General features: G+C 41.4%; 1 protein-coding gene across 1 annotated transcript in view; it reads right to left on the bottom strand.

The window, feature by feature from the left end:
* Positions 1–27,606, bottom strand: part of LOC133002443 (phosphatidylethanolamine-binding protein 4) — a 50,245-nt gene that overhangs the window by 9,484 nt on the left and 13,155 nt on the right. Inside the window, exon 4 of the mRNA XM_061072260.1 lies at positions 17,118–17,216. Within this exon, the coding sequence (XP_060928243.1) occupies positions 17,118–17,216 (99 nt within the window). The remainder of the gene's footprint in view (positions 1–17,117; positions 17,217–27,606) is intronic.

Below are 27,606 nucleotides of genomic sequence, written 5' to 3' on the forward strand. Positions count from 1 at the left end.
ACAGTTCCTATATATTCGTCATCCATAAGCAGATATACTTTTGAACTGTCGGTGATGACATCAACCTGAAGATCAAAGCAATATTACATTACACAGATGTCAGAGAAACCTGTGGTTTGGTCTTCTGTTGTGCACAATATGTTTACTCATAATCCAAATTTGAAGCATGCAGCTAATTCAATCAGAACAAATTTTTTAATCCTCTAATGTGACAGGTATGGAACATACTATGAAAACTACAAACATTAAAAAAAAATTGTATTGGTTCATATTGAAGGAAATGGTATTACCAGGGTCACATAAGAATGTTCTGCAATTAAAAAGACAGAGGACACTTAAGTTTAAAACACTTTTGCAGTAACATCAGTACTACACTTAGTGACGACACTGACCCTTGTGCAAAGGAATCATTTGAATAAATGTTTTATAATTTACTGTGAGTGCAGACGGCATCTATTATAGTTGATACCTCCCACCAAAGCTTAAACCCTGACAAATATCAAATGTTTTCCAGGATGACAACATGGAGAAGCTTGGAGAAGTATCGAAATGGCTTCATGTATAGATACCATAAATAAACATTCAATAAACATAGCATTATATAAATTGCCTGGATGTTATGGAAGAGTTATTTAGTCAAATGAAATGTGAGTACACTTTGCATTCTCATACTAGGGGAATACCCTTTTTCTTGTGGCTGTGACAGTGAATCACACAGTGTGGGAGAAGCACAAACTGACAGAGATATAAACACTGAATGTGTCAACATGGCCGTATACTATTTTACATATTTAGCACAGAAGAATAAAGAAACTCTGAAGCATAAAGGTGTTGAATAAGAACAAGTGGACAGGAGATGGAGAGGGTGTACTGACTAGTGTTATGGGACCGGAGTTGATGACACCATGTTTTAAATAACCCATGAAAATGACAAAGAGCCTATAACCTGTTCTATGGTCAACCAGGACCTCTGATCTGCCTGTGGGGGGCAGTAATGGAAAACAGCATTAGGGTCCCAAGTACAAAAATGACCACACGATCTGCAGATGAAATATATCATCCATCGCATGTTTATGAATTTCCACAGCAGATCTCTTCAGGCTGTGTTAACAGTTTAAATGTGGGAGCTACTCAGCCTTCAGATAGCAGATCTAACTTATCTAAGTCCAGCTGTGGTGTTACAACACTTCATCCTGCCTCTTCCTACTGTTCAGCGTAGCCCAGCTTGCCTGAATGTTTTACTGACTCTCTCACACTCTGACTCAGACAAAAAAGCAGAAAGGATCCCAAACAACCTACACGTTATGAGCAATGAATAATTCTGAAATCTGGGGGGAAAGCTACGCAGCAGAGCTTTTTCTGTGGGTCACGCAATAGCCTGACACTTCAACCACTGATATTCTGCCTCTGTTCAGAGCAAAGCACAACCAAGGCTGCTCCAGAGCAGCTTTTTTTCATCACACTACACATAATGAATCAGAATTAGTTCAGAGTTGATAGCAGTGTTATTACCATCCTGAAATTGTATAAAAGGATAATTGATGGGACACTGATACGCCTCCTGTAGCAAACAAAAACAACTGAAGAAATCACCTGTTAATCAATGTTTAAAAAGTGATCCTAATATTATTTCGGAATTGTTAACGTGTCCAGGCCTTAGAGGAGAAGATGAGCTGTGTGTTTGTGTAACGTGTCTACATAACTTCCGCTAGGAATCCTCTGACAAGAGCCAATAGGTAGGAGTGTGTGAGGAGGTGGTGGGTGGGTGCAGGGGTGCGGTTTCACCAGGAATACCCACTTGCCCAGCAACCCTTCTACTTCTCTGTGTGGGTGCGTGCTTCCCTTTGTCAGCAAGAGTTACTCATGCACCTACTTGTGTATCCACCGCTTTCCTCCCCCTCCTTGCACACCCTGTAAACCCACACCTACGACAATCAGCACCCACGTCCTTATAATGCAGTTCTGTGAGCATCATTCTCCCTTTTACTTGCAGTCAGGCTAACAGACGGGGAGAGAGAGCATGACAGATGGTGTTCACAGCTCTATTTCTGAGGATGGACTTGTACCGCCACAGCCACCCCTCCCCCCCTCGCCTATTCCACTCAAGCCAAGTGCTTATGACTGCCTGCTCATCTTCGCCTCAGTAATCAGCCCATTCATTTGCAGGGTTATTGTGAATTAAAAGTCGGTGTCTCACGAGGAAACTCACGGTTTACAGGTTAAACACTGTTATTCTTTGGAGGAGATAAACATGCTACTTGGAGACTGGGAGACTCAAGTTATGTTGATGAAGGGAAAACATTGAATTTCTCTTCTGTTACAGAGATTAATTTGACACTTAAAAACCATCGGTGGTGACAAGAGTCTCATGTCCAATAAGTGAAAAGAAACCAGCAAGATCATCTCACTTTTGACTTTATCTGAATCTTTATTAAATCCTATTGGATGGACTATATACCTTTTACACTGCACGTGCCACTTATCAGGGAAAACAGTTTGCTCTGTTCAGGTTCAGACACAACATTGCTGCCTGAGCTGCACACTCCATTGTACCATACCTGTGCCACCCCTCCTAAAACTGAAGGACATTGTCTCTGCTAACCTTCAACAGACTCTGGAGCAGTGGTGAAAATAGTATTTTTCTAAATCAGGCACCACAATTTACACAGAGGGGCCAATTACATGTCCAACATCCATGTACAATTCCTGATTCAGTAAGGTGCACATTTAAGTTACTCCTTGTTTGCTGTAGCTTTGAGCACAGCCATGCATCAGTGAATATATTTTGTTCAGGCACAAAAACATCCTTAACAAATTGTCATATTTATTGTGAGTAATGTTAGTAAGGGATCAGTTCATTTGATGACCTCCTAAGATCTTAGAAGAACTTGTCAACTTCTGTAAGGTTTGACATGAGCTGTTATGATGTGAAAAGACTGAATACAGCTGCAGACGTGTAACGGAGTTGTCTAGGTCCACAAAGGTCACCTGGGCATTGTGAAAGTCAGCAGAACAGGTGACCTGGCCATGTCTCTCTGTAGAGACAACCTGCAGTGTCACAGAAGTCTTTGTGCTTTTCTGAAAAATGCCTCCATAGTTTTAACTGCAAACACAGGTGCACCAAATTCCCCCACGGAAACCTCTCTGCTGCTCCTTAAATGCTCATCATTAGCCTATATGTCACAGTTAGCTGGGATCAAGCTAACTGTTGCTTCTCAGATAGTTCAAGGTGGCACCCAGAGGCCCAAATCAGGACTCAACATCCAAGTGGACAGGTCCAGGTACATCTGTTTAGACCTGGCACAACCACCGGTGATCAAATCTCAATTCCTTGGCCTATATGCAAAAATTTGCAAACATCACTTCTGTTTGCATGGTCCAAATCAAGTTGTTTTTAACCAGTCTGACTGAGACAGACAGGTCTCTCTGTGTATGTAGCCATTTTCAGACACACACAACGCAGCGGGAGGTTCTCTGACATTTTCACAACAGCAACAAATCGTCTGCATTATTCAGGTGAGGGGTGGTGCAGCAGGCAGAGGCAGGAAGTGACGTAATAACTCTGCTGCGGAGATCATGTGATTTTGTTTACAGCACATCAACACCCTAACACCGTATGGGAAACGCTGAGAAGTGTGAGCATATTTTTTGGTTCATTATGAAACTGTAGCAGGTCAGAGGCTGTAGCTGAGAGGGTGGCCTTTCATTGTGGCCCAGAATGCATTGCTTTCACGCAGATAAAAGAATGTGCTCTGATTGGATAAGAAGTGTATCGTCAATGCATCTCGGGTGTGTTCATAGTCATACCTGTGCTTAGAGCTGTCCACTTGAGAGCGGATCACACAAGACAAATATTAGCATCAGTTCTGAAGATTGTCAGCCATTCGGCACATCTCAATGCTGTGTGACTTTGGAGAAACACCAGCCTGTATCTTACAACGAGCAAGCTTGATTTACAGTTTAGCAGCCGATCTATGTCCGTCGTTGCAGGTATGTATTGCACTAAAACCATACGAAAGATTTTTTTTTTTTTGCAAAATAAACCATCCAACCTCATCATAAAACCAAAAATATAAGAATACCAATAAATCACAATGATTACTTCATACAATAAATAACACTGTTAGGTGCATTTCACTTTTTCAATCAAATATAAATAAATAAGTAATAAAATCATCAGCAGCCTGATAATCAGTTTTCACTCAAGTCTTAATGGTATTTGAGCATGCGTTGTGTAAAAACCTAATGGGTTCAGGTCTGGGGTGAATGGTTGGTGGTGATCAGCTGAGCGGGTTGGATTGGCGCAGTCAGACAGCGTGAAAGCCAGCGGGGGAGTCACCCTTGATCCGCTTCAGTGCATCAACAAATTAACCCACTTAACAATAGCCTGCTGGACTAATGGCTTTAGTAAAGAAACTCATTTGGCTTTGGTAATGAAGCGGTCCAAATGAAGAGTTGGAAACACAAACAGTCCAGTTATTAAGTGAACTCCAGCCATCACTGACTTTACCCAGCACGCTGTGATGCACCGAACCTACACTCCCTCTGTCAGGCTCATTAGCAAGAAAGCACACTATTACTCAAATCACTTAAGAAACTAGCCACCAAAAACTCATTATCACCTCCATCTATTAAGTCTAATTTGCATACATTACAAATGACAAAGGGGCCGTGCCGGGTCGGTCATCCTTACGGAGCAGATTGGGCCTAACAGGGCAGAGCACAGGCCAAAGTGAGAGCGTGTTAACAAGATAATTTCTACCAACCTGAGTGCTGCTTCCCTTACAGCTCCTGTGTGTGTGTGTATGTGTGTGTGTGAGTGTGTGTGTGTGTGTGTGTGTGTGAGTGAGAGAGAGTATGGGTGCTGATGAGTCTCTACTTAAGTACTGTTGAGGGAAGCCCTAGCCTGAGTTCCCAAGGTAACAGTCTGTTTGAGTGGGGGCTGGCTGACTCATTTGAAGGGAATCCTGGAACCTGAACAAGGCTGCCCACTCGCCCAACCCCCAGCTTCATCAGCACGAGCAAACAAGGCGCTGACATGTCCCCATACAGGGCTTCCCACTGCCGGGGGTGGCACTGGAAAATCCCAGCCAGAGCTTGCCTACAAGTAGCATCAGAAGACCCACACACGCAAACATGAGGCCTCCATGGAGATAGTAAAGGGATGGATGATAATAGAGCTGCGTGCCCACAAATACATCCGGGCATGTGCCTGGATTTTGATTAACACATGAAGGGACGGGGGAGATGTAAGGGGGCGGGAGAGAAAGAGCGAGATTAAGCTGATTAAACAGTCAAAGGCCCGGAATTAAAATAGTTTTTGAGGTGTGAGCGCTGACACAAAATAAATTGAGTATCCAAACCTTGTGGGCCCGGGCACGGGTGAGGAGGAGGAGAAGAGGTGAGAGCGAGAGGAGGAGGATGAAGGAGGAGTAGGAGTAGGTGGACAAGACAACGAACTCTTTGCCCACACAATTAATCTAATTATGAAGAAATTAAAAGCGATCAACAGGCGTGTAATTGACCAGCTAATTAGTCCAAGGTCAGTTAGTTTTCTTGTTTTGACTTTGGGAGGTTGGTGATGTAGTAAGCAGCAAGATCGGAACATTTCAGTGAAATATCCTGAAATTTACAGCAATAGATTAAAACAACTGTTTCCACATTGATTTAACAAATTTTGCCAATAAATAGCAATACTTTGAGTTGTATTACTCCAACGTTGTATTATTCATAGAGTCCCAACATGAGTTAAAAGACATAATAATAGTTTTAAAAACAGTAAATTCTGCCCATTAGGCAAAAACAGTGCACGTACAGTCCATAATTCCTGTTGTTAGGAGTAGCCATTTGATTTATTTCCGTCCACTGTTCTATCTGCTGATAACTCTATAGTTCATTCAGTGTCTTTAGTCATTAACAACTGAGAGCTGGTACAAAGGGATTTAAGAGGCAGCATTACTGTTTTGAATAGCTGGATGTTTAATTCTTCTATTATAATTGAGGCAGGAGCGAGGCAGAGGTTATGGTAACTGCTGGAAACCTGTCCCACTTCACAGAAAGGTTAATGAACCTTACAAGTCCTATGGGAGATGGAGTATGCTGTTAATTTGACAAACGTGGGAAATAAATGCTTTTATGCTTTTATTGACGGTGACCAATAGCGGCCTTTGCTGGAATGAAAGGTTTTAGTCTTTTGGGTGCTTTGCTATGAGGCAAAACAATAATGTGGAATGCATTTGTTGGAAGAAACTAAGTACATAATTGTTTGAATAGCAATTTCAGGCCAAAAAGCATCTTCATTATTAATTCCTACTTTTGGGGGAACATATACTGCGCAAAAATGTACAGTAACCTCATTCACGTTATGAAACATCTGTCCTCATTGTGCATGCATTTGTGGGAATGAGGGATTTTAAAAAGCTGCGTTTTAAAATCTACATATTTTCACATTCCATTTATGCACTGGTCTGGATTTCATTTTAACAGGGCACCAAGGGTTTAATACACTGACAGCCAGAGAGGAACCTGTGAAACAGTGCCAGCGCTAACCTGAATTAGTCGGTGGGTTAGAGAGAATCATCACAAAAGGTGGCTGAGATAGATCCGATCAGGACAGAGGTTTAAGGTGATGCGTCAACAATGTTTGCAGTGTGTATGATTAAGAGATTAAATGGATAATCTCGTTCCCATTCAAGGAGCCTGACAGATGTAGAAATCTGGTTTTACAAAGATAGACTTTAAATCATAGCTTATACCTAACCAGCCGTCAGAGTTCAGAGAGACATGCAAGTTCTTCAGTTGCTCCATACTGTGTACATTTTGGGAATCTGAGGGGAAATTGGTTGTTTGGTAAATCTAGGAAAAGGGAAATCCTTATATAATTTTTAGAGAAAGTTGTACAGAAATGCAAATACATTTCAATTTATTTTTGAAAATATCCAACAACTCCCTTTTTGTTGGTGATTTAGGACATTTAGGCAGTGATGGAATGAAACTAAGTCCATTTACACAATAATTTTCTGCTAATTTATGCAGCTACAATTTTTGAGGCAAATTTACTTTTTCTCCCAACTCTTTTTATTTGTTTTTTCCAATGGCCTGACACACAATGGTCGAGGCAAATTTTCCTTTTATCCATTTACATATATTTTTCACTTATTGTTTCTAGTTAGTTTAAGATTTTGAATCCACGAATAAGCATATCATCATCTTATGAATTGATTTTGTTCTTTATATGAACAGGAAACAAAGTATGGGCCCTTTTAGGCAGCTTGGATAAACAGATGCTGTCATTGCTTTTTAAGCACCGTCTCTGTGTGTCAGCAAGTGCAATTGCAACAATCTTAACGTTTAAGATTAATGTCAGTCTGTTTTGTACAGTTGTCTTAACCTATGAATCTAACTAAGACTGTCCTAGTCTTACAGGCCCGTCTAAGTCTGTCCTTAACCTATAGACCCATCGAAGAATGTCCTAACCTCATAGATAAGTTTAAGACCATCCTAACCGGATGAATATGTAGAAAACTGCCCTAACCTCTGTACCAACCTAAGACTGTCTTAACCTTATAGATATATCTGACTGTCTTAACCTCTATACCAACTAAAGACTGTCCTCACCTTATGAATGTCTAGGACTATCCTAACCTTATAGATATGTCTAAGACTGCCCTTACATCTATACCAACTAAAGACTCTCCTAACTGTATAGACCCAACAAAGACTGTCTTCGCCTTAAGACCTACCTGAACTACCAATATTAGAGTGTCCTACATATAAACCCCCTCTAGACCATCCTTACCTTATTTTTCCATCTTTGACTGTCCTCACCTTATAGATAACATTTAAGATAGTCCAAACCTTATATACTTGGCTACGGCTCTTATAACCTATTAACCAACATCTGTCCGTCCTAACCTTGCAGAACCACCTAAGACTGTCCTCGCCTTATAGACCAGTATAAAATGTCTTAGTGAAACTGACCCTCATTTTTTTCTTTCTAATACCCCCTCTCTACCGAGCCAACTCGCTCTCCCTATCTCTTACACTTTCTTTCTCCCAGTGATCCTATCGGCACTATTTCCTGTGCACAATGTTTGCCAGAGGAACACACAAGAATTCTCGCTCCACAATTCCTCTTAACCTTTGACCTTGGCTTATTGTTACCTGTGAGCAGCACTGTGGCAAACATGTTGTACAAGTACTGTACAGCCCTGCAAGCTGTTTATGTTCTGCAAGTATGGAGGGCAGGGGAGGAGGGAAGGAAGAGAGGGAGCTATTTAATCCCCCCCAAAGGAACTCCCCTCTCAACCCGTATCGTGAACTCGCAGGCAAATCGCGCTGCTGGAAGGCACACCACACACACACTGCTGTCTTTTTAATTTCATCAGCTGAAAGAAATCTATACAGTGCTTTGGAATCCGACTGAGCTGCGGAGAGAAGTGAACTACAGCACCCTGGAATGTAAACAGGTTTCACACCAACTGTAGCATAAAAATACCACATTGTAACAAACCTCTTGGCTATGATAATGGTCAATAGTACAGATCAGAGGTCTTAGTAGATTTTATGGTTGTTAGTCCTACAGCATATCAATAAGAGCGAGTTGAACAAATCTCGAGAACAATTCAGAGGAAATTATTCAAGTGCAACATCGTCTTCCACTGAACCTACAGAATCGACAGTGGCTTTTTGTTAGTCATTATAAAAAGCATAATCTCCCGAGAAAATAAGGAACGCTGTCCTTAAATCACATGTCTTCAACTGCCTGGTTAGAAACTGATATGGGATGTGATATGCACAGAATGGACTCATCCTCCTGTACAATGTTTGACAAGTACTCGCAGTATTCACAAAAATAGGCAGAATATCATATCAGTAAAATAGAGCCAGGATTTGTTCTACAATTTCTATCTACATTGACAGATAATTGTCAAACATCCCGGAGCCATGGTAACTAAGATGGACCCAATATTTCTATATTCATGAGCGATTCCATCTTTATGTATTTTATATTATTATTACATTTATATTATTTACATATTAGGGATTATTTTCTTATCCCGGATTTATGATACTAGAGATGATCTGTGCTGCCATACCAGCTGTAGGTATTTGTTTATTATACAATATGAACTATACTGCAGTTTTCTATTCTTACAGTTTAGAATAACTTTTGGAATCCAAACAATCATAATCAGTATGTAGAGTTAGACAGGCCACTATAATATCTGCCAACTTTGCATTCATAGCTGTCACAGTTAATTATGATGCCAAAATACAAGAAAATACATTGGCTACAGGAGGTCTTTTGTGAAGTCTTTGTTTTTGTGTACAATTAACTGGCAAGCATGCTATATACTTAAATAGGGGCTATTTTAGGTGAGCATAATTGTTAGTGAGTTGTTTTTATCAGCATGCCTCCCTCCCCTTTACCGTTCCCTATCAGGAGACACCCCTATGAGGAAGCATTTTCCACAGCCGCGGCCACAGCAACCCCCCACTGACCCTGACATTTGTTCATTTACACGCCCCTTTTTCCCTCCTTCGGTTTCCAAACTTCTCCTATTTTTCTTTTTCTGCACGTCTGTCAAGATTGACCCCGGGAACAGGTAGGCAGACTCCGGCAAACCCCCCACCTGTACCCTAAAACACAAATTCGCACATAGGGCCGACTGCCAGAGATCCTGCTTTACTGACTGAAGTGGAGTGGCGGGGAAGGGAGGAGGGGGGGGGGGGTATGACAAAGACGACAGCTTGTGTGGGGGAACATTGTCTGCGGCTGCGACTAGAAATCTTTTCAGGAAAAACAGGATTTTATACACAATGGTCGTGGGTGTGAAGAAAGGGGGCACATATTAAAAGAAGCGCCTTTATGTGTGCATTGCTACTGTTTTTTTTTAACTGCATTTGCATGGAGCGGGTCCAAAATGCTCTTTTTTCTCTACTAGGCTGTAGTGTGACAGACTGGATCAAAGAGGGCTTTCCAGGTTGTCCTTCTTTTCTTGGAGAGTGATCGTGATATATCCAGGACAGTGTGCACGCTGACACATAGTATAGGCCTACTTAAATTAAATAAACATGGAATAGATGGAAAAACAGACTAAATCCATGTGGGGAAGTCAATAGAAATGTGTTTTCCTAGAAAATAAAGAAACATTAGGTAACATGTAAAAACACTAATTTATGGATGATTATTCCCTCGATGCACAAACAGCTTCCACCATCGCAGCTCACGTTCTTCATGCAGTGAAACCTCCTCAATCATCTCACCACGGCAACCAGAGCAGGGAGGTCAGTTGTTATAGAGATAGCAAGAGGCTTGGTCGGCTATCAGCTGTGTGTGTGTGTGTGTGTGTGTGTGTGTGTGTGTGTGTGTGTGTGTGTGTGTGTGTTGTATTTGGACGGGGGATGGAGCTGACAACTGAGCGGAGGATTCTTATGTAATTCTCCCTTTAGGTGGCAGAGAACAGTGAGAGCAGCAGCCCACACTGAAGAAGAATCTGTTTGTTAATAAGCTGTCAGATAAGATCAGATAAAATAAAAACGTGACGGGATTGTAATAGAGAGTTTGTACACAAGGCCAGAAGGTCCAGTTGTGACAATGCGAAAGGGACAGTCACAGTTACAGCAAGGCATGGAGTTTGTTTGTCACCATACAAAGTGCATCTCTCCCTTTGTTCACCAAAATACGTATACCAGGTTTTCAGTCCCTCTCTCAAACTCGACGGAGACTGGTCGATTTTAGGTCGCTGCTTAAGGGCAGACTGATAGAATTTGTGGAAGAGATGACAAAAGAGTCGTAGAAGTTATATCGACAGAAGCGACCAGCCTCCGTGATAGCTATTGCTGCTATGTTGCGCCGGAAAGGATTCAGCATCAGCATCTAGACTGCCAATACAAAGAAAAAGACGAAGATATAAGCTAGTTCATGTTTCCATTACACTTGATCTGAGCCGGGGCTGATAAAAAAATAGCAAAAAACACGAGTCGAGCAGAGTGTGAGGAGAGTCTGTTGAGGTTTAATGGGGGAATGACTTCCACAAGCTGAACTCGATGTAGCAGCACCTCTGACATTTGTCTGGCTGACGCTGACAGCAGGATGAGCACAGCTCTAAATGTTAAGCACCTCCAGCTGCGCGTCCATGTTAAGGACTATTGTTGACTTGTACCAGGGGAGGTTTCGGTAGTTAAGAAAAAATATGAATGACCTGCATGTTTCTAACGGTCAAACTAATTCAAGCTGAAATATAACGTATAAAACAGAAAATACAGTATTCAAGCTGTTTACTGACAAGTCAGGAAACTAAAGTACCTGAAGCATTCTTTAAATTCTTCCATCACTTTTAATCAAAACCGCAATTTAAACAGCACCTGTTACACTTAACACCCGATGCATATATTAATGCCAACAATCTGTTGAAATTCTTTAAGGCACTTCACTCAAAGAACATGTGTTTATGCCGTCAGTTAAAGTTTAAACAAAGGATGACAACAGGTGCACAGAGTGGAGTTTAGATTGGGTAAAGTTGCTTCATGTGACTTGGAGCCAGGAGGCAGCTCTGTGTAAAAGTTTGTGAAACCACAAACAAGCAAACTGTTAACCTGGGTTATGAGCATGCTTAGCAACTTTGGAGGAAAAAAATAAAAATCACATTAAAAAGGAAAATTGTTCAATTCCTTTGCGCCCACCCCCTTGTCATAAGATATGGATGTCCCGTAAGGTTATTTGTGTTTGCCGGGAAATGAAGTGCTCAACTGGATTAAAAACATACTGCATATGTTTGGAAATCTGTTTCCCTGGGCGTATGAGCGGAGTGAGCGAGCGTGAAGCAGCAGCTTGCATCTCCTCCAAGAGAGAGGGCAGACACTCTCATCATTAGCTGGGCTACAATGTGCTCCTCTACCTGCTCCAATCTGCACAGCCAGGCTCCACTCTGACGCCAGACAGATGTTCCCAGCACGAGGTGCAAAGTAGCGCGAGGGGAAAAGAGAGTGAGCAGGAGAGAGGCAGAAGAATGGAAATATTCAGCAGAGTACACAATAAGAGTTTAATTATGAATAATACCAATGGCTCTTTGTTCTCACAATGAAGCTAGCTATGGTTCGCCTGGCCTTTGGGAAATTGTTTTGGCTTCCATATGGGGGCAGCTGTCTGTCAAAAATAGACGCTTATATCGTTACATGCCACAGTAGGGATAATTACAGGATAAAGAACAATGCAATTATGTATGTTTATTTGCAATATTGAATATTGGTATTTTGCTAAAACAAACTAAGACTTCAGCACAGAAAGGGAAACAAATGCCATTTCAAACACTCGATAGTGAAATGCTGCTAAACTTTGACATGAAGTGTAAGTTTACAAGATCAAGACATACACTCGGGTCACAAAGGACGTGCTGTGAATGACTGTTCTGGCTGCACATTTAAGGATTAAATGGGTGTGACTTTGTATTGTAATCACTCGTATTATGAGAGAAATCTCCACAGACCAAAGCGTTGTCAGTGCAGCCGCAACCTGTTGTATCTTATTCCTCTATGACATGAACTATTGTTACCCCACATAATTTCCTCATTAAAAATTGAAGCTGTACAAACAATTTGATTGAAAAAAAGGTGGATCAGCCACAAAACGACACAATTGTTATCCTTTTTTTGAGTGAATGAATACTGTAAGGACTAACACGCCTAATAGTTTGCAGCTAAAGGACATCTTGAGGTGTGGAGCAGACGATCGCTGCAGGCCACAGAATTCGCAAACACAAAGCCAGCTGGTCTGACACACTCACAATACTTCACTGTTTGTATTTGCCTGACCAGCAGCAGAACACAAGCTCTGTCCTCCTCCGGGAGCCGCTACAGCAGAGATGGATGTTAAAGCATGCATATCCCTTGTGCGCCATAATAATGACCACAGCGAATGGTCCAACTGGCCCCCAGTTCAACGGCAAAGAGAGAACATTAACAAACACGCAATGTCACCTGACCTATCTGAAGGGAATCTGGAAGAGGAAGGACATCATGGAGACATGCCAAAGCATGAACAGGTTATAATGGGTCAAGATAAGAGAGATTTTTACACTTAAAGAAGAATAATGATTTGAGCACAGAGAAGTCCACTAATTATTCTAATACGAACTCCTCTGCATAATATTAGGGTAAGGGCAAGTTTGTCAGACAGCTAATACCTTTCACCGAGACAAACCCTCAGCAGAGAAACTTCACACATTATAAAAAAGTAAGAAAAAATCCATAAAAACCTAAGGCTACACGTCTCTGTTTAAATGGGATTTTACAGAGATAATGAATACCTTGGCTTTTCTCAGAGCAGAAAAGAGCATTAACTGTAGCAACTGTTTTGCAAGTTCATGTTGCATCATGTTGACTTTCAAACTGCCGAAACTATAATGAGAGAATAAGTATTAACAAGTGAAAGTAACACCCAGTGCTGTATTTATGTAAGCTGCCTCTATTCGGATACTAATGATTTGCTTGTTACAGTAATTATCGCTGCGAGACCAAACCGGAACATCTGCATTGATTCAGACTCTGGGAGAGCGGCGGGAGGGAGGGAGGGGCTCGCAATCTGGAATTCCACTTCGAGAGCGAGACAACAATCTGTTGATGGTTATTTTGGTAATTGTCCATAATTGATGTATAACAGAGGGAGTTGCAGAAGATTCTAAATTGCTGTTTCTGTAGCTTGAAGGGTCATTGAAAATGGGCAGTTGCAGTGGAAATGCATATACAGCATCTAATAATGTGAGCACTAAAAGAAAGTGGACAGCTGGTGGGAGAAGACGAGATACCCACACAGTTTACACTTTTTACTGCTGGATTAAATTGTTGTTGGTCGTCAAAAGTAATGATGCAGTGAGTGGTTCAGCCGGTTGAATTAAAGATGTGACACCTGACATAAACATTAAAATATGACTGTCTCACACACTTAGTAAGTTACATTATGTATTGTGTCATACACACACACAAAAAACTGCCCACATGAACTTATATGACACCAAAAATACTTGTGCACAGGGGAAATACATTTGAGTCACACAAAGCCGAAATTCGAAAAATATACATTAAGACCAGAGAATACATTTTTGACATTTTTTAAACATATAATTATATTCATGTCATAGAAATATATATATGCATATTTAAATATTAAGAAAAGCTACAAACTAAACTTAATGGCCAAAGCAAGAGTGTCACTTATAGTTATATCTTGCTCATAAAATAACCACTCATCTAAATTCACTTTTTTGTTTTGTGCGTCCAACATCAATAAGACAGAAGCTGTGAGAATAAAATCTGCTGAACTGGGAACTAGCCTAGTTTAGCATAAACAACAGACTGAGCTCAGTTCAGGCCAGTTGAGCGACTTTAAAATCACACATGTAAATTCATTCAATTGTACAAAAATTAAATGATAGAAATCTTGATATTGTGTTTTCTTTTCAAACATCCTGTTATCATTATTCCTCAAAGTAGAGGGCCATTTTTCATCATCTCTATGGTCTGTCAATTCTTATTTTTTGTCTAAAAGCCTTACATCCTTTTCCATCTGTTGCTCAGTTTGTCCAGCCAGCCTGAAAACTGTCAGGGCAGATTTTTCAGACGAGACCATAACTTCTTAAATATGAAAATGCAAACAAAATGTTCTGTCTTTTGTCCAAAGAGCTTCAACCTCAAATATGCCAGAGCAGAGCTCTTTCATAAACTTAAACTTCATGATTAGCCACACAGAAGAACTTATCATGTATATCACTAAATTTTCTCTGCAGGAAAAACACGTTTCTAATGCTTATAGGTCTGCTTCTTATGGGGCTCTATACACTGCAGATGTGGATAAATACTGTTTGACCATGAACACTGTACATTGAGTGGTAACAGACATCAGACCATCATATTCCTCTCTCTGTTGTTAAGAGGGTTTAGGTTTGGCTGACACACGTGAGGAGATCTTCTGCACATGTTTGGCTACGTGAAGATAACAGCTCCAATCAAGGTGAGTCATGTGTCTGTAATACACGAGGTGTGTCCTTGTTCTGTTACCACCGCCTCTCTAATGAGACGTCAGCTGAAGGAGAAGAGTAAATCTAGGGGTGCCGCGTTGCTCTGTCCAGCTTGACCCCACTCACTCTCTCTCAGCTGAATTAAAGAAATCTTCTGCCTTCATCGCTGAGGCAACGGATAAAGAACACACACTAATTATGGAAACATCCACAAACTGGGGCAAGACTGCACGACCTTGGACTAATGAATATATATGTATGAAGAGAAAATGGCGGCTGAGGCCCGCGCTGTGGAGGATCGAAACGCTGATCCACTTGACATTTGAAAGCATGACCTCTGACTTCAGCTAAAAAAGCTACTTTGATTTACAAAACAATCATCAAACACATTGCCAGAACATATCTATTTAAATGCCAAACGTGTTGTCATCGGGAACTTCACTCTTTATCTTATAAAGATGGAACAGACTAAAAGAGAACAAATAAATCATTTTTCATATTTAATCACTAGCTGTCTTTTTTGCTGCGTTTCATACGAACCCCTCAATTCATAAACTGACCTACATTGCTGTCAAAATCACAACTGCACCGAAACAAAATCCAATACATGCACATGGACTCTTGAAAAAAAAAAAAGGAACAAAACTGAGGTTGTGTGATGTCACCTATCCACCCTGCTCAATTAAACACCTCCCACTATCGGTTGGCATCACTCAAAAGGCTCATTAACCCTTCTGACCAACCACCAGTCACAATCAGAGAAACATCCCATCACATTGGCCAATCCCTTTATGGGCAGCGCAGGTCAACACCCACACAAGTGACAGGCAATTGAATAGCTGGAGTGAATGTGGTCTGTCTGAGCACTTGAAAGACATTTGTTTATTCACAGCCGGTCACGCGGCCAGACAGACTTTATGGGCTTAAAAATAAGAAGCAAAGGTGATGCCCGATGAAATTTTAAAAAGTGGGATTTATTTTTATATATATCTATATATATCAATGATGTTTGTGAGTGATATGAGGTAACTATTCACAGATTATTTAAGGTAAATGGCTGCATAAATCATCTCTTCAAGTGCAGCACAGACGAGCTGAATCACAAAATCCTGAATTTACGCCTATTGTAGATTCACTCACATCTACATCCCAGATACATCACATTTGGATCTTTGAAATCGACGTGGCATTCACTTAGTGTACGACAGCGCCTTATGAAACGAAACGGGAGCAGTGATACATCGGCGAAGCGTCTTTGTGTGCTTGTTTTTAAGACCACTAGTCTTAATCTACTGGGTTGATCTCCCATTTCCCGCGGGATTAGAAAATGTCTGCAAACCTCCAAATATTTGAGGCAATCAACAACTCAACACGCATTTGGCGTTAGAATGCAAGAATGTGAAAACACACAAACGAACGGATGAAAAGGAGAGAAATATGAAGAGAAATAAGGGGATCGGAGCCGTGCCCATTTCGGGGGTGTAAAATATGGAGAAGTGTGGATCATTGGGGGAGCTGCTCTGCCTGGGGGAACAGATGAAGGGAGGACACTCTGCCAAGATCTCTCCACTGGAGGGGGAGCTGAGGGACTGGAGCTCTATGGGAGAAAGAGTGTGCGCCTTGCATGCTGCTCTCCTCAATCTCAGTCTCACACGCCTGCATTGACACGTCCCAGGCTCTCCGCAGCAGAGGGAAATTGCTGCTGACAGGGCCTTGCAAACTTTCACAGCCATTTAGAAAGACTTACTCCCACACTTTTGTCACAGGCATTTATTGCACAAGATACATGATATGAAAAATTAACATTTTTTGAACTTGGCATCTTTTCTTCACCAAGTTAGGCTTAGAAACCATTCATAATTTTTCAGCCTCGCAATCGGCCCCAGTGCAGATGTAAACACGAGACATGCCAAGTGAGACCCCGAGATTATGAAAATGCACAATTTTCAAGAGGAGAAAAAAAAAAATATCACCACTTCATAAATTTGTAGCATATGAGTTCCTATAATCCAATAAGAAATGCCGTCCGTGTCACCATCACCAAAACACACAAGGCTGCTTCTACCTAAGAGCAGAGGTCACTGCAGACGTTTACTGTACCTGTACGTCCACGACCAGCCAGTGCCTCCAGTATGCAGATGTTGGACTAGCGCGGCTCGGAGCATCGGGATCCACCATCACCAGAACATACGTCTTTTTCTGCAAACATATGATTCATATATTTAATTTAATTTAATACAGATAAAAACAGCTTTACTTCACACACTGTGATTGGCCCAGAGGCAGATCCAGGAAGAGCGGTACCTGATCCCTTTTCGCTTTTCAAGTGCAGCCATGTGCGGTTTTGCCCCAAGGCTCGACAGCCATCCCTCCAGTTAACAATACTTCGTTTCAATACTTCAAAAGCACATGCTTCACTTTGCTTCCTTAGCTTTTACTTATAATACTTATAATGCTGCAAAATGAGAATTTTATTCTATTCATTAAATGTGTGGGTTTTTTGTTTTTTTTAGTCGCTTGTTTTCATTTGAGCACAGGAAGCTCACGGACCCAGTTGATATCCGAAGACTGGTTTTGCTTTTTTAATGGGTTGACACATGATCATAACAGTTATACTTCAGCTGTGGAGGCTAAAACGTTAAAACGTTAGAAATAAATAAACAGGAGATAATATTGTAATAGAAAACATGGGGTGGAACTGTTCCAAAACACATTAAACACAGTATCTTAATCACAAACCGCTGTGCACTTGTTTTTACAGAAAGACAGCTCTGTGTCCTCTCCATTATTCCCTAAACTTAATATAATAACTGTGACACCAATGAAAATGACAGCGTTTTGGATCCGATACCAACTCGTCTCGTTAACATATTCACAGTAACTTTCTGCCACTTACCCAGTATCTTTATACCCCTCAATCTGTCAAAAGATAAAGTGAGAAAAAAAGCATCTTAACCAACTCTTGATCACAGCTACTCGACGTTGACTTGGCGGCTTAATTGCCGGAGAAATGTTCCTACGGTCTGTCCCTAAAAGTTAGAGAATTATGAGAGCAGATTGAATTATTGCAAGAGCACATTTGTCATCCCTGGGCCCGTGCCCAAAATCTGCCGGACCATATGATGGGCTTTTTTTATTTTGTTCACTTCCTCTACAAACAGAGACATTAATCAAGGCTGTTTCAATCCGCGATGTCCTAGTACTGTATATACTTACAACTGAGGACCATAATGTTATCAGCTTTAACACATATAAAACAGATGTTGCATTTCTTTAATTCTCACCCTGACTGCCAAACAACGCTGTGTGTGGTACAGAGAAGCACGTCATAGAATCAAACGCTCCCATGCAAACATACACCTTCAATTTCTGTTTGTTGTGTCCTATCAAGACGTTCTTAAAGGCCTCAGAAAATTAAGCCGATGTACTTGAATGAGATAAAGTACTCTTATTTTTCTGCAGATGCTCATTTCCAGAAGGATTCTCTGCCTACCTGACAAGCAGTAATAAGCGTAAACAACTAAGCCTAATAATAGGATAATACTGTAGTCTCAGTGATAGTGCCTGCAGGTAACACACAGACACACCAGCAACAATAGAGCCTCCTCCACAGCCTGTCAAAAGTGACTCTATATCAGTGACCCCCCCAGGCAGCTTACCAACCATGACCTGTTGCCTTCTCAAGAGTTGTAATCCTCATTTGTACATGTTTGCTACCAGGCAGAGACACTGTGATAATGTAGTTACACTAATATTTAAGTCAGACCCTGATGCATTAAGAAATAGCATGGTTTCAAACAACAGCACATACACACATGCATGCACACAAACACGCAAAGGCAATTTAAGCATTTAAATTGAAAATGACCTCCAGTCACAATTATCACTGAAAGAAATAACACTTTATTGGATATTTCACGAAAGTTACCGTAAAAGAGGCTCAGTGTATAGGACAGGCTTAGTTCTCCTAAAGCCTAATTTAGAACAACATTAAGCACATTTATTTCTATAACTGAAACAAGGAAATCGTGGCCTATTTATAGCAGGGGACTGAATCTCAATGATTTCTCAGTGCATGAATTTCTACCTGTAAGAGTCTGGCTGGTCCAGCTGGCACGGGCAGCAAATAATACAAGAAGCTCCCTCCGTGCTTGCACTTCACACATTGTGGCATGTACCCTTCTCTCTTACAAGGAATTTTTTTTTCTCCATCTGTCAAAATCCACATTAATTACACACAGATATGTGCGAAAGACTCCAGGGAAAAACAGATGCATATTCTGCCATCTGAAATCATTTATCAGGGCTCGAAGAAAACTGCATGTATGTCAAAATGGTGATAATTCTCATAGCTGGATACTGTTAGGCACTTATTTTCCAACAATATAAGTGTTTATCATTAATGCTAACGCGGAAACTTCATGTGGAGCAATGATGAAATTGACATTTCCTAATCAAATCTATCAATAATAACAGGTCATTGTTCTCAAAAAGCCAAAGACTCCAATTGTTTTATCTACTTAAATATATGACTGTGAAACCGGCGAGAGGTCAGCTGTGAGCTCTGTTGTTCTCTGTAATGGCGACTAAACGACGTTAAGAATGCCATTATAATCTGAGAGCTTTGAGGAGAAGTGAAATCTAGGTAGGTGTCGGCCGCAGACCACAAAGCTCTGTCGGGCCATTATACAGGAAGGGATGTGAGGCTCCTAGGTGCAGGCTGGAGGCGGGGGATATTGAGCCTGCATTCTCTTGGGATTAACCTCCCACTGCCTGCTGTGATCACAGCAAAACGGCCCACTGGGACCAAACCTCAGACGCCAGGCGGCTGGAGCGCACCCTGCAGCTGACTGGGCGTCTGTCACAGCTACCGGTCAGCGGTAGAGAGGAAACAAGGGGGAGACACCTCTAGACTCTTTGGGTCGGGGGCAGGGTTAGTCCTTTTTTAAAACACATATTTTTATTATTATATTTTCAAGAGACGACATGAAACTCCCGCTCCAGGCCAGTCACATTGAAAAGAAAGAGTATTTGCAAAACAGAAGACGGTGGAGAACAAAGGGAGAGTGTCTCTGAGGATGTAAACTACTGGCTTACCTTTGAGTGAACTCTGCTGGGGCTGAGAATCAGAGAGACGTCTAATCGCTGCTCTCGTAGAGCTGCCTGGGCTATCGAGCCCGGCTCCGCTAACTGATGACACCGCGGAGGGCGAGAGTGAGTTAGCGAGCGGGAGGAAGGGAGGCGAGGCCCCTCAGTGAGTTTACAAGTTCACACTTTATCCCTGACCCAATACCAAACAGTGTCGTCCATGCAGCTGCCTATTAATATACCCATCGCTTTATCCTCCCTGCGCTTCATCTCCTCCAGCCTCTGCGCGCCGAGCCCACAACGTTTCATTAAATGGTCAACTGTGCTCAACGCTCGACCCCGGGCAGAGGAAAGCATCGATCCCAAATCCCTGTTTAAGTACCAAAAATACTTGAACTCGTTTGGTAATTAACAGGTATCTGTGTTGTGATTAAGAGACAGCGATGGCTTAACAACCATCGACTGCAGCTTACAGCAAGGTTGAAAGATCGATCTATAAATACAGAAAAACAGAAACTAAAAGACGGCGGTGGAAATAAATGTATCAGATGATGGAGAAAAAAATATCAACTACAATTTTATTATTTCCGCAGCCACAAAAATATTCTAAATCAAACTGAATATATAATAGTGAATTCACAGAACAAAGATGAGTGAACTTTTATACTGAAGACAAAGTAATAAGGTCTCATTTTAGGAGATATAGGTGCTTTGAGAGGGGCAGAGGAGTGATGGGGAAGGTGAACGGCGGCACCACGGTCAGGGTCAGACGATGAGATTCATCCTGGTGGAGGGGAGGTCAGAGGTCGGCCAGGCAGCAGTAATTGAATCCTGAGCAGAGAGTAGGGGGCCGCAGACCCAAATATGAGATGGAGATAGGAAGAGGGGGCAATGGCGCTCACCTAGAGGGCACCAACCTTTACAGGTGAGGAGGTCTTCGTTGTCATTGATATCAGCCCCCCCCCACCACCCCCACCTCTAATCTGCAGAAGCTTTGAAACCTCTTTGTTCCGCACCGCATTACAGAACTCCTTCACATAACAGGCAAATCAGTAATCTGCTCCAGAGGAACTGGTATATATGAAAAACTGAGTTTCTTGTCAAACAGCATCCTATTATTCTAACCATAAAAAGAGGTATTGTTGTGACTACAGAGACAGGGATACAAGAGCAGCTCTGTGATCCACACGTTTCTTTTTTAAGTAGGTAAAGATTTATATGGCACATTTCAAAACAAATGTTTCAAAGTGCTTCACAGGTAGTGCTGTGCTAAATGTGGAGAGTGGGGAGGCTTTGGTGTGTGTGTGTGTGTGTGTGTGTGTGTGTGTGTGAAGCTTTCAAAATATACACAACCACTCACATCCATCAATTGTCTGCACTTTTCAGGTACCAAAACAAAATAACATGTGATGAGAGACAATGCTCCAATCATTTTATATATAAAAGTCAATTAGCTAGTCATAGTGGAGTGCTACCTCAGTAACTGTTGTGGTAATAACGACTTGGGTCGGTTTGGAACAGGGTTTTCCAAAGACTGAGAAAAGTACTCAAGTGGTAACAGCTATAATAATAAACAAAGTAAAATGAGGTGCATGAATTGAATAAAATCCAGCCCAGGGACTTTTTTCAAGTAACTGAAAGGTTCAAGCAGATTCTCGTTGACCTGTGTTTCCACTGCGATCTACAGACCAGGGGGAAATAGGCTAATTATTCTGCTGACGTATGAACGACCCACGGCTACAAAAAGCTGTTCCACTCCAAACCACCAGGCTCTGGTTATGCAGTACACTCCACAACAAAGACAATGCTATATAAATAGAGCAACGCTACAACATGGAGGAAATTGTGCTGTTGTTATTGATTCACAGCTTTTCAAAATATGATTATTATACTAGCAACAAAGCATATTCAAAACACTCAATATAGACTTGAAGTGAGAAAAACGATTTTACGAGCCATAGTTGGGATGGAGGCTGAAATAAAACAATCAGGCATCTTCAGCGCTGCAAGCTCCACCCCAAAGATTATACTTTCGTAAAGTATTACTCCCAAAGCAGATACTTTTTTGGGGGGGTGTCAAGATTTCCTTGTAATTAAAAACCCGGAAAAGCTTCCTAGTTCCTGGGGAAAGTTCCAGCAGTGGAAACGCAGCCCATGTTGTCGTGTTGTTTTAGCCTCAGATTGTCTGTGTTCTTGTTACCTCTGCATATGAGGTCATGACTTTATTGCAGTCTTTTAGCAGATTTACTCAAAAACTACTGAACTGATTTCTACAAATTTGCTTCTGATTTGTGTGTGTGGCTGGTTGGTCGTGAAATTCCAATTTCCAGTTCACCTCACACAAATCAACTAATGAGCTAAACAGATCAGAAGCAGCATCAAAGACTGGTTAAATCCATGAGACTCTGCAAAGTGGTAGAAATGCTTTGGCCGCCCTTTTATTTCAAGTGTTATATTTTTTTTTCCTGCTCTGTCTCTGTTGTACTACCCGTCTACTTGTGCCTGGATCACCTGCCTCACAAACAATACCTGCCATGCTCAGCCACCCCTGCTCATTTCAGTTCCTCTGCTCTGGATGCCAGCCTGCTCGGCCACCTTTGCTATTCTTTAGGTGAAATATGGATTCAGAAAAAGCTCTGTGTTGGAAAACTCACTTGCCTCAATACCTGGACTCTTGTTACCTGACAAACTGCACGTTGCTGTCAGAGGATTCACAAGCTCCGATTCCTGAACTCTGTTGCCAGTACTCCTTTCCATTTTGATGCCAGTTCTCACATTAGATAATTATATATTTCATCTGCTTAAATCTCAACTAATTACAATCCTGTTTTTTCATTTTTGGACAATATTTGTTTAATTTGAGCTAAATACTAAATCACTGGAATGCCCCTTGAAGATGTTATATTAAAGAAAAATACTATGTACACAGTAGCATGCACAGTGAGCTAAAATGGATGTTTTGTAATTGAATACCGTTTTTGTAATTTAGCACAGAATGAATAAACTTCCATATATTATTAAACTCCATGGCACACAAAAAATGCTTTATCCCACTTTAGTAGAACACAAGTGCTACTGACCCTTTTGAGATTATTATACAATATGATTTGGGGAATTTCACAATAACAATGACTGGTTTCAACATTCAGTTTGATTATTGACACGTATAAATTATATGCAAACACAATGCCAATAATCCTGTGTGTTCTTAAGCACCACACACAGCGATGCGGGCTGCTCACTACCTCCAAACCTGCCTATTTTTAACTCAGCCTTCCTCCCACACAGGAGTGGAGTGTGAAGTGGCTTATGAATCCACACTTGCAGGAGCCACATGGTCAAAAGAAAGCCACATGTGGAAATAAACACATATTCATATTTAAGGCCTAAAGACAACACAGCTACCGGATCCCCACCAGGTACTGTGGCCACACAGAGAGGTGAGCGAGCTACGGCAGTTCAAGGAGAATCACAGCTGAATATCAAACACAAGTTTACATGATAGTCACATTAACACTTTTTTCAGTTTGAACCTACAAATAAATTTCCAGGTTTTATTCTAATCAAATTAGAACACGACAGAAGGTAAGGCAAGACAATGTAATGTCATTTATAACCTATAGATTCTGGTCAACGAATATAATCTTTTGAACAATACAGTTTGATTTATTGTCATATAATTCTAAAGCCACAAATGAACATCCGGATTTGAGTAGATGTTTGAACGCAGTCTGTCCTGAACGGTGTTTGTGAAGCTGTGCACTTCAGCAGTGCAGTCGGAGCAATGCAATGAAGCCACATTGAGACAGTTCACAGTCTGATTGATGCTTGAGGGGGGTGAAGGAATTAGTGGCAGCCTAGGGAACCATTTCTGCATTTCTCTCAACATCGAAGACTTCTTTCACCGCGCCATGCTTGCGAACACAGCCGTGCTCATGTTAAGCTTATTAGTCACCCTGGATGCGATCTTGCTAGCTGAGGCTTTCAACACTTTCTAGTGGTGGCTTTACACACATACACCTACTCACTGCCATGAAAGCATTTCTGCAAATGCACATGCTCTAAAACAGACACTGCCATTAACAGGTACTCTGAGGCAATGATTCCTCAAACCGAGGGGTGGGCCCCCCTGGGGGGTCATGGAGTCACTGCAGGGGGGTCAGCTTGGATGACCAGGGGAAAAATATTGAGTAAAACTTGAATAAACATGATTGATATAGTGGAAAGCCTTTTTTATAATTTTTTCCCTGTGTGATTCATAAAAAATGTATTAATCATAGGTGAATAAATTATTCTTTGATTGTATTAATAATGTGTCAAGGTTAAAGCTAGGGTTGGTAATCCTGAAATAGCTAGCTAATGGGTAAAGAGCAGGCTATACTTTAAAAGATGCAAACAATACATCCCATCGCCTCCCATCTGTCCTCTCGTAAGAGCTACGCCCCCAAAACACCTTTCCATGACTCCCTCGCTGACTTCTGACTGATCGTCTGAGCTTCAGCTGTCTATGTCTCTCTGGCTGAAGACTCACAGGATGTGTGCAGGCAGGCAGGTTAGTTAGAGACAGGTACACTGAGCAAAAATGTAACAGCCACAAATGCTGGCTTTCTTTTTTTTTTGTTTTTTCATGCAGCGTTATTGAATGATGACAATCTGGACGTGAAGAGGATTTCCACTTATAAGATAGAGACTGTTACAGAGACAAATTACCAACCCTACCGATAATGATTGATAAGAACTTTTGGGGTGGTGGGCGTGAACAGAAAAAAGTTTGAGAACCCCGACTCTGAAGTAACAACCAGGTGCTGGGATCTGAGCGTCATCACCCAGCTAAATGAGGAAAGAGGGAAATATTGTTGTCATGTATAGTCTGGCTGCTGAGAACACAACAGTCAAACAGGGAAAATTACAGCACTGGACTCATGACCATAATTAGTCTGTCAAGCATGTCACACACTTGGAGTCATAGATCTGCTATTTTACCACCAAGTGCAGCCTATAAAAGTTAATAGGGAGCACTTTCTAATTACCTCCCCAGGATTTGGAAATCTGAATCAACTATTTTGATTCTAAAAGCCCTCAGGGGAATTTGGGGGATAAAAAGGGAATTTATTACGATCTGCTGAGCTTATAGTAGATATATAGTGTATTTGCAAACGAAAACAGCAACAAAGCTGCAAGAAAAGCAACATATTATTATTGAAAAAAATGTTGGCGGCTATTTTGCTCAAATTCTTGAATATGCTGCCACATTCTGAAGGATTTTGAGACCTGTAACAGGATTTTATATGAAGAAAATAAATTAAAGTCTTACAACAGTTCCACTTTCACAAAGAACCATCATGGGTTACATGCTGCCATGAAGGGAGCTTAGTTGTAAGCACTCTGACACCCATTCCTATTTGGCCACCAGAGCTGTTAAAGGTGTCAGGGCTGTTCACAGGCACTGTGTGTTTCACCAGCCAAGATGGCTTCCACATTTTTTCTATCATGATTAATTATGGTTTCTGATGGTAGTACAGTGAGAAAGTGTAAATTATTCCCACATTTTCTTGTGCCCTCCGTTCAGTCACTGTTGTGTAGGAAGATGCTATTGACGCCATCCATGGATGGCGACCAAAAGGCATCTACATGGGGTGGCAAACTCTAGTGCTTATTAAGGGGTGGAAGTGGCGGTGGGGGGGGGGTGCTTGGCATGTGGGCTAAACCAAGTCCAGACTGCCAGTTGACAGGGCCGGATTTTTCCAGTATGGAAGTCTTGTTTCAGTGGGCGAAGCTGGGTGTTGGGAGACTGGGAGAGAGGACTGCCCAGGGCTTGGAAGCTTGAAAGAGAATATTTCAAACAGACAAGCACCGTCTGTGTTCCAGTGTCACCAGCCCACCAGTCTGACAATCAGGGCCATGTCATCACACGGGCTCAGAGTTATTCAGGGAGCACTCTCATCACCTTAGAAGAGGTGGCTATCTCAGACGTCAGAGCCGGCTGAGATCCCAGCAGGAGAAGAAGCATTAAATGATGTATAAGACTAAAATGTACAGTAAACATTTACCTAAAGGCAAAACGTTATGAACATAAAAAGCAGAGCCGGGTAAATTGCAACCACAACGCACTACGCTTTGAATCCGTAATTAAGTCCACAATACAGCACGTCTCCAAATGCACACACTGTACACGCTGAAAAAAAACCTTAGTTTTGGAGAACTGGTAGAAATAAAATAATTCGTCTGACAGATCATTTTGTGCGTGTTGATATATTTAGCGCTGTCAAAGAGGACATCACAGGGAATGGCACTTATATCACAATGCAGAAACTGTTATCAGAGGAGGTACAGGTTTATGGTTCAAGGGCTCGTCCATTCATTGAGAACAAGCTCAGCCTCTCTGCCTGACACACTGATAAAGAGAGCACAAATAAAACAGCTCCACAGCTCCATCTTTGCCTCTCCCCAAGGGAATAATATATCACCCATCTGAATGTGGCGCATATTGAATCATTTCCAGTGTTGATGATTCATTTGAATAAATCAGCCTTTTTTATTTTGCCAACTCTAGCTGATACTGAAATAAGGAAAACTGAAGTAACATTGTTGGATTTGAGGAAGGACAGGTGTTAGTGTTCTGCAGGACCGGTAATCCTAATCTCCTTTCAAGCAACAATTAATGACTACAGCAATAATCTCCGCATATATGTTGCTGCAATTCCTTTTTGACTGTCAACCATAACCTGCCTAATTCACGCATAGACCAAATCCAGGGGGATATGTCGCTGCAGGCAGATAGGATCTTATCCTGGATTTGCATAGATAAATGCACAGCAATAATTCAGGAAGCACACGGGACAGATGTAGTTTTGACCTGAAATATATTCTCGATCTGACCGTTCACTATTGGCAAGGCCTGCTCTCAGGAGCTTAATTTTCAAATACGGTTGATCCACAGATAGAAGTCCACTTGTTATCTGCATTAACTCATAAAAAAATAACAAATATTTAAAGACAAAAAAAATAAAGATGGAAGCTTCCCTCACAAAAAAAAAAAAAACTTTCAATGTCTCCCACCAAAAGATACGGATGCACAGGATCAGCCTATCGGCAAATATGAAGAATCAGCAGCTTGTGCAATGAAAGGGTTATATCCGCATTCAAGCTAAGAGACATACTCTAACATACACAGACACAAATCCTGTTGAGCTGAGCCGAGCAGAGATACCCTACCAGCCCTCCAAGGCACAATTAGGATTTCACGGGGGGAAGAAATCTACATTCCTGCACACATGAAAAAAAAAAAAAGTCCTTTCTCCCTCCCCACAACAATATCAACTTTTTACTCAAGGAAAAACCTGAAGCACCACTCGATAGGATTTGGACAAAGAAATAAAAACAAAGCCAGCAAAAAAAAAAATCTAAATTTAAGCTGCAGTTGTTAAAGAAAAAATATTATGGTTGAGGAAAATCCAGTCCTAAGCCTCCCAGTTCCAATCAATTTCTCCTATTCTTTGTT

This window comes from Limanda limanda, chromosome 5 (genome assembly GCF_963576545.1).
Source record: "Limanda limanda chromosome 5, fLimLim1.1, whole genome shotgun sequence".
In the NCBI taxonomy this organism is placed as follows: Eukaryota; Metazoa; Chordata; class Actinopteri; order Pleuronectiformes; family Pleuronectidae; genus Limanda; species Limanda limanda.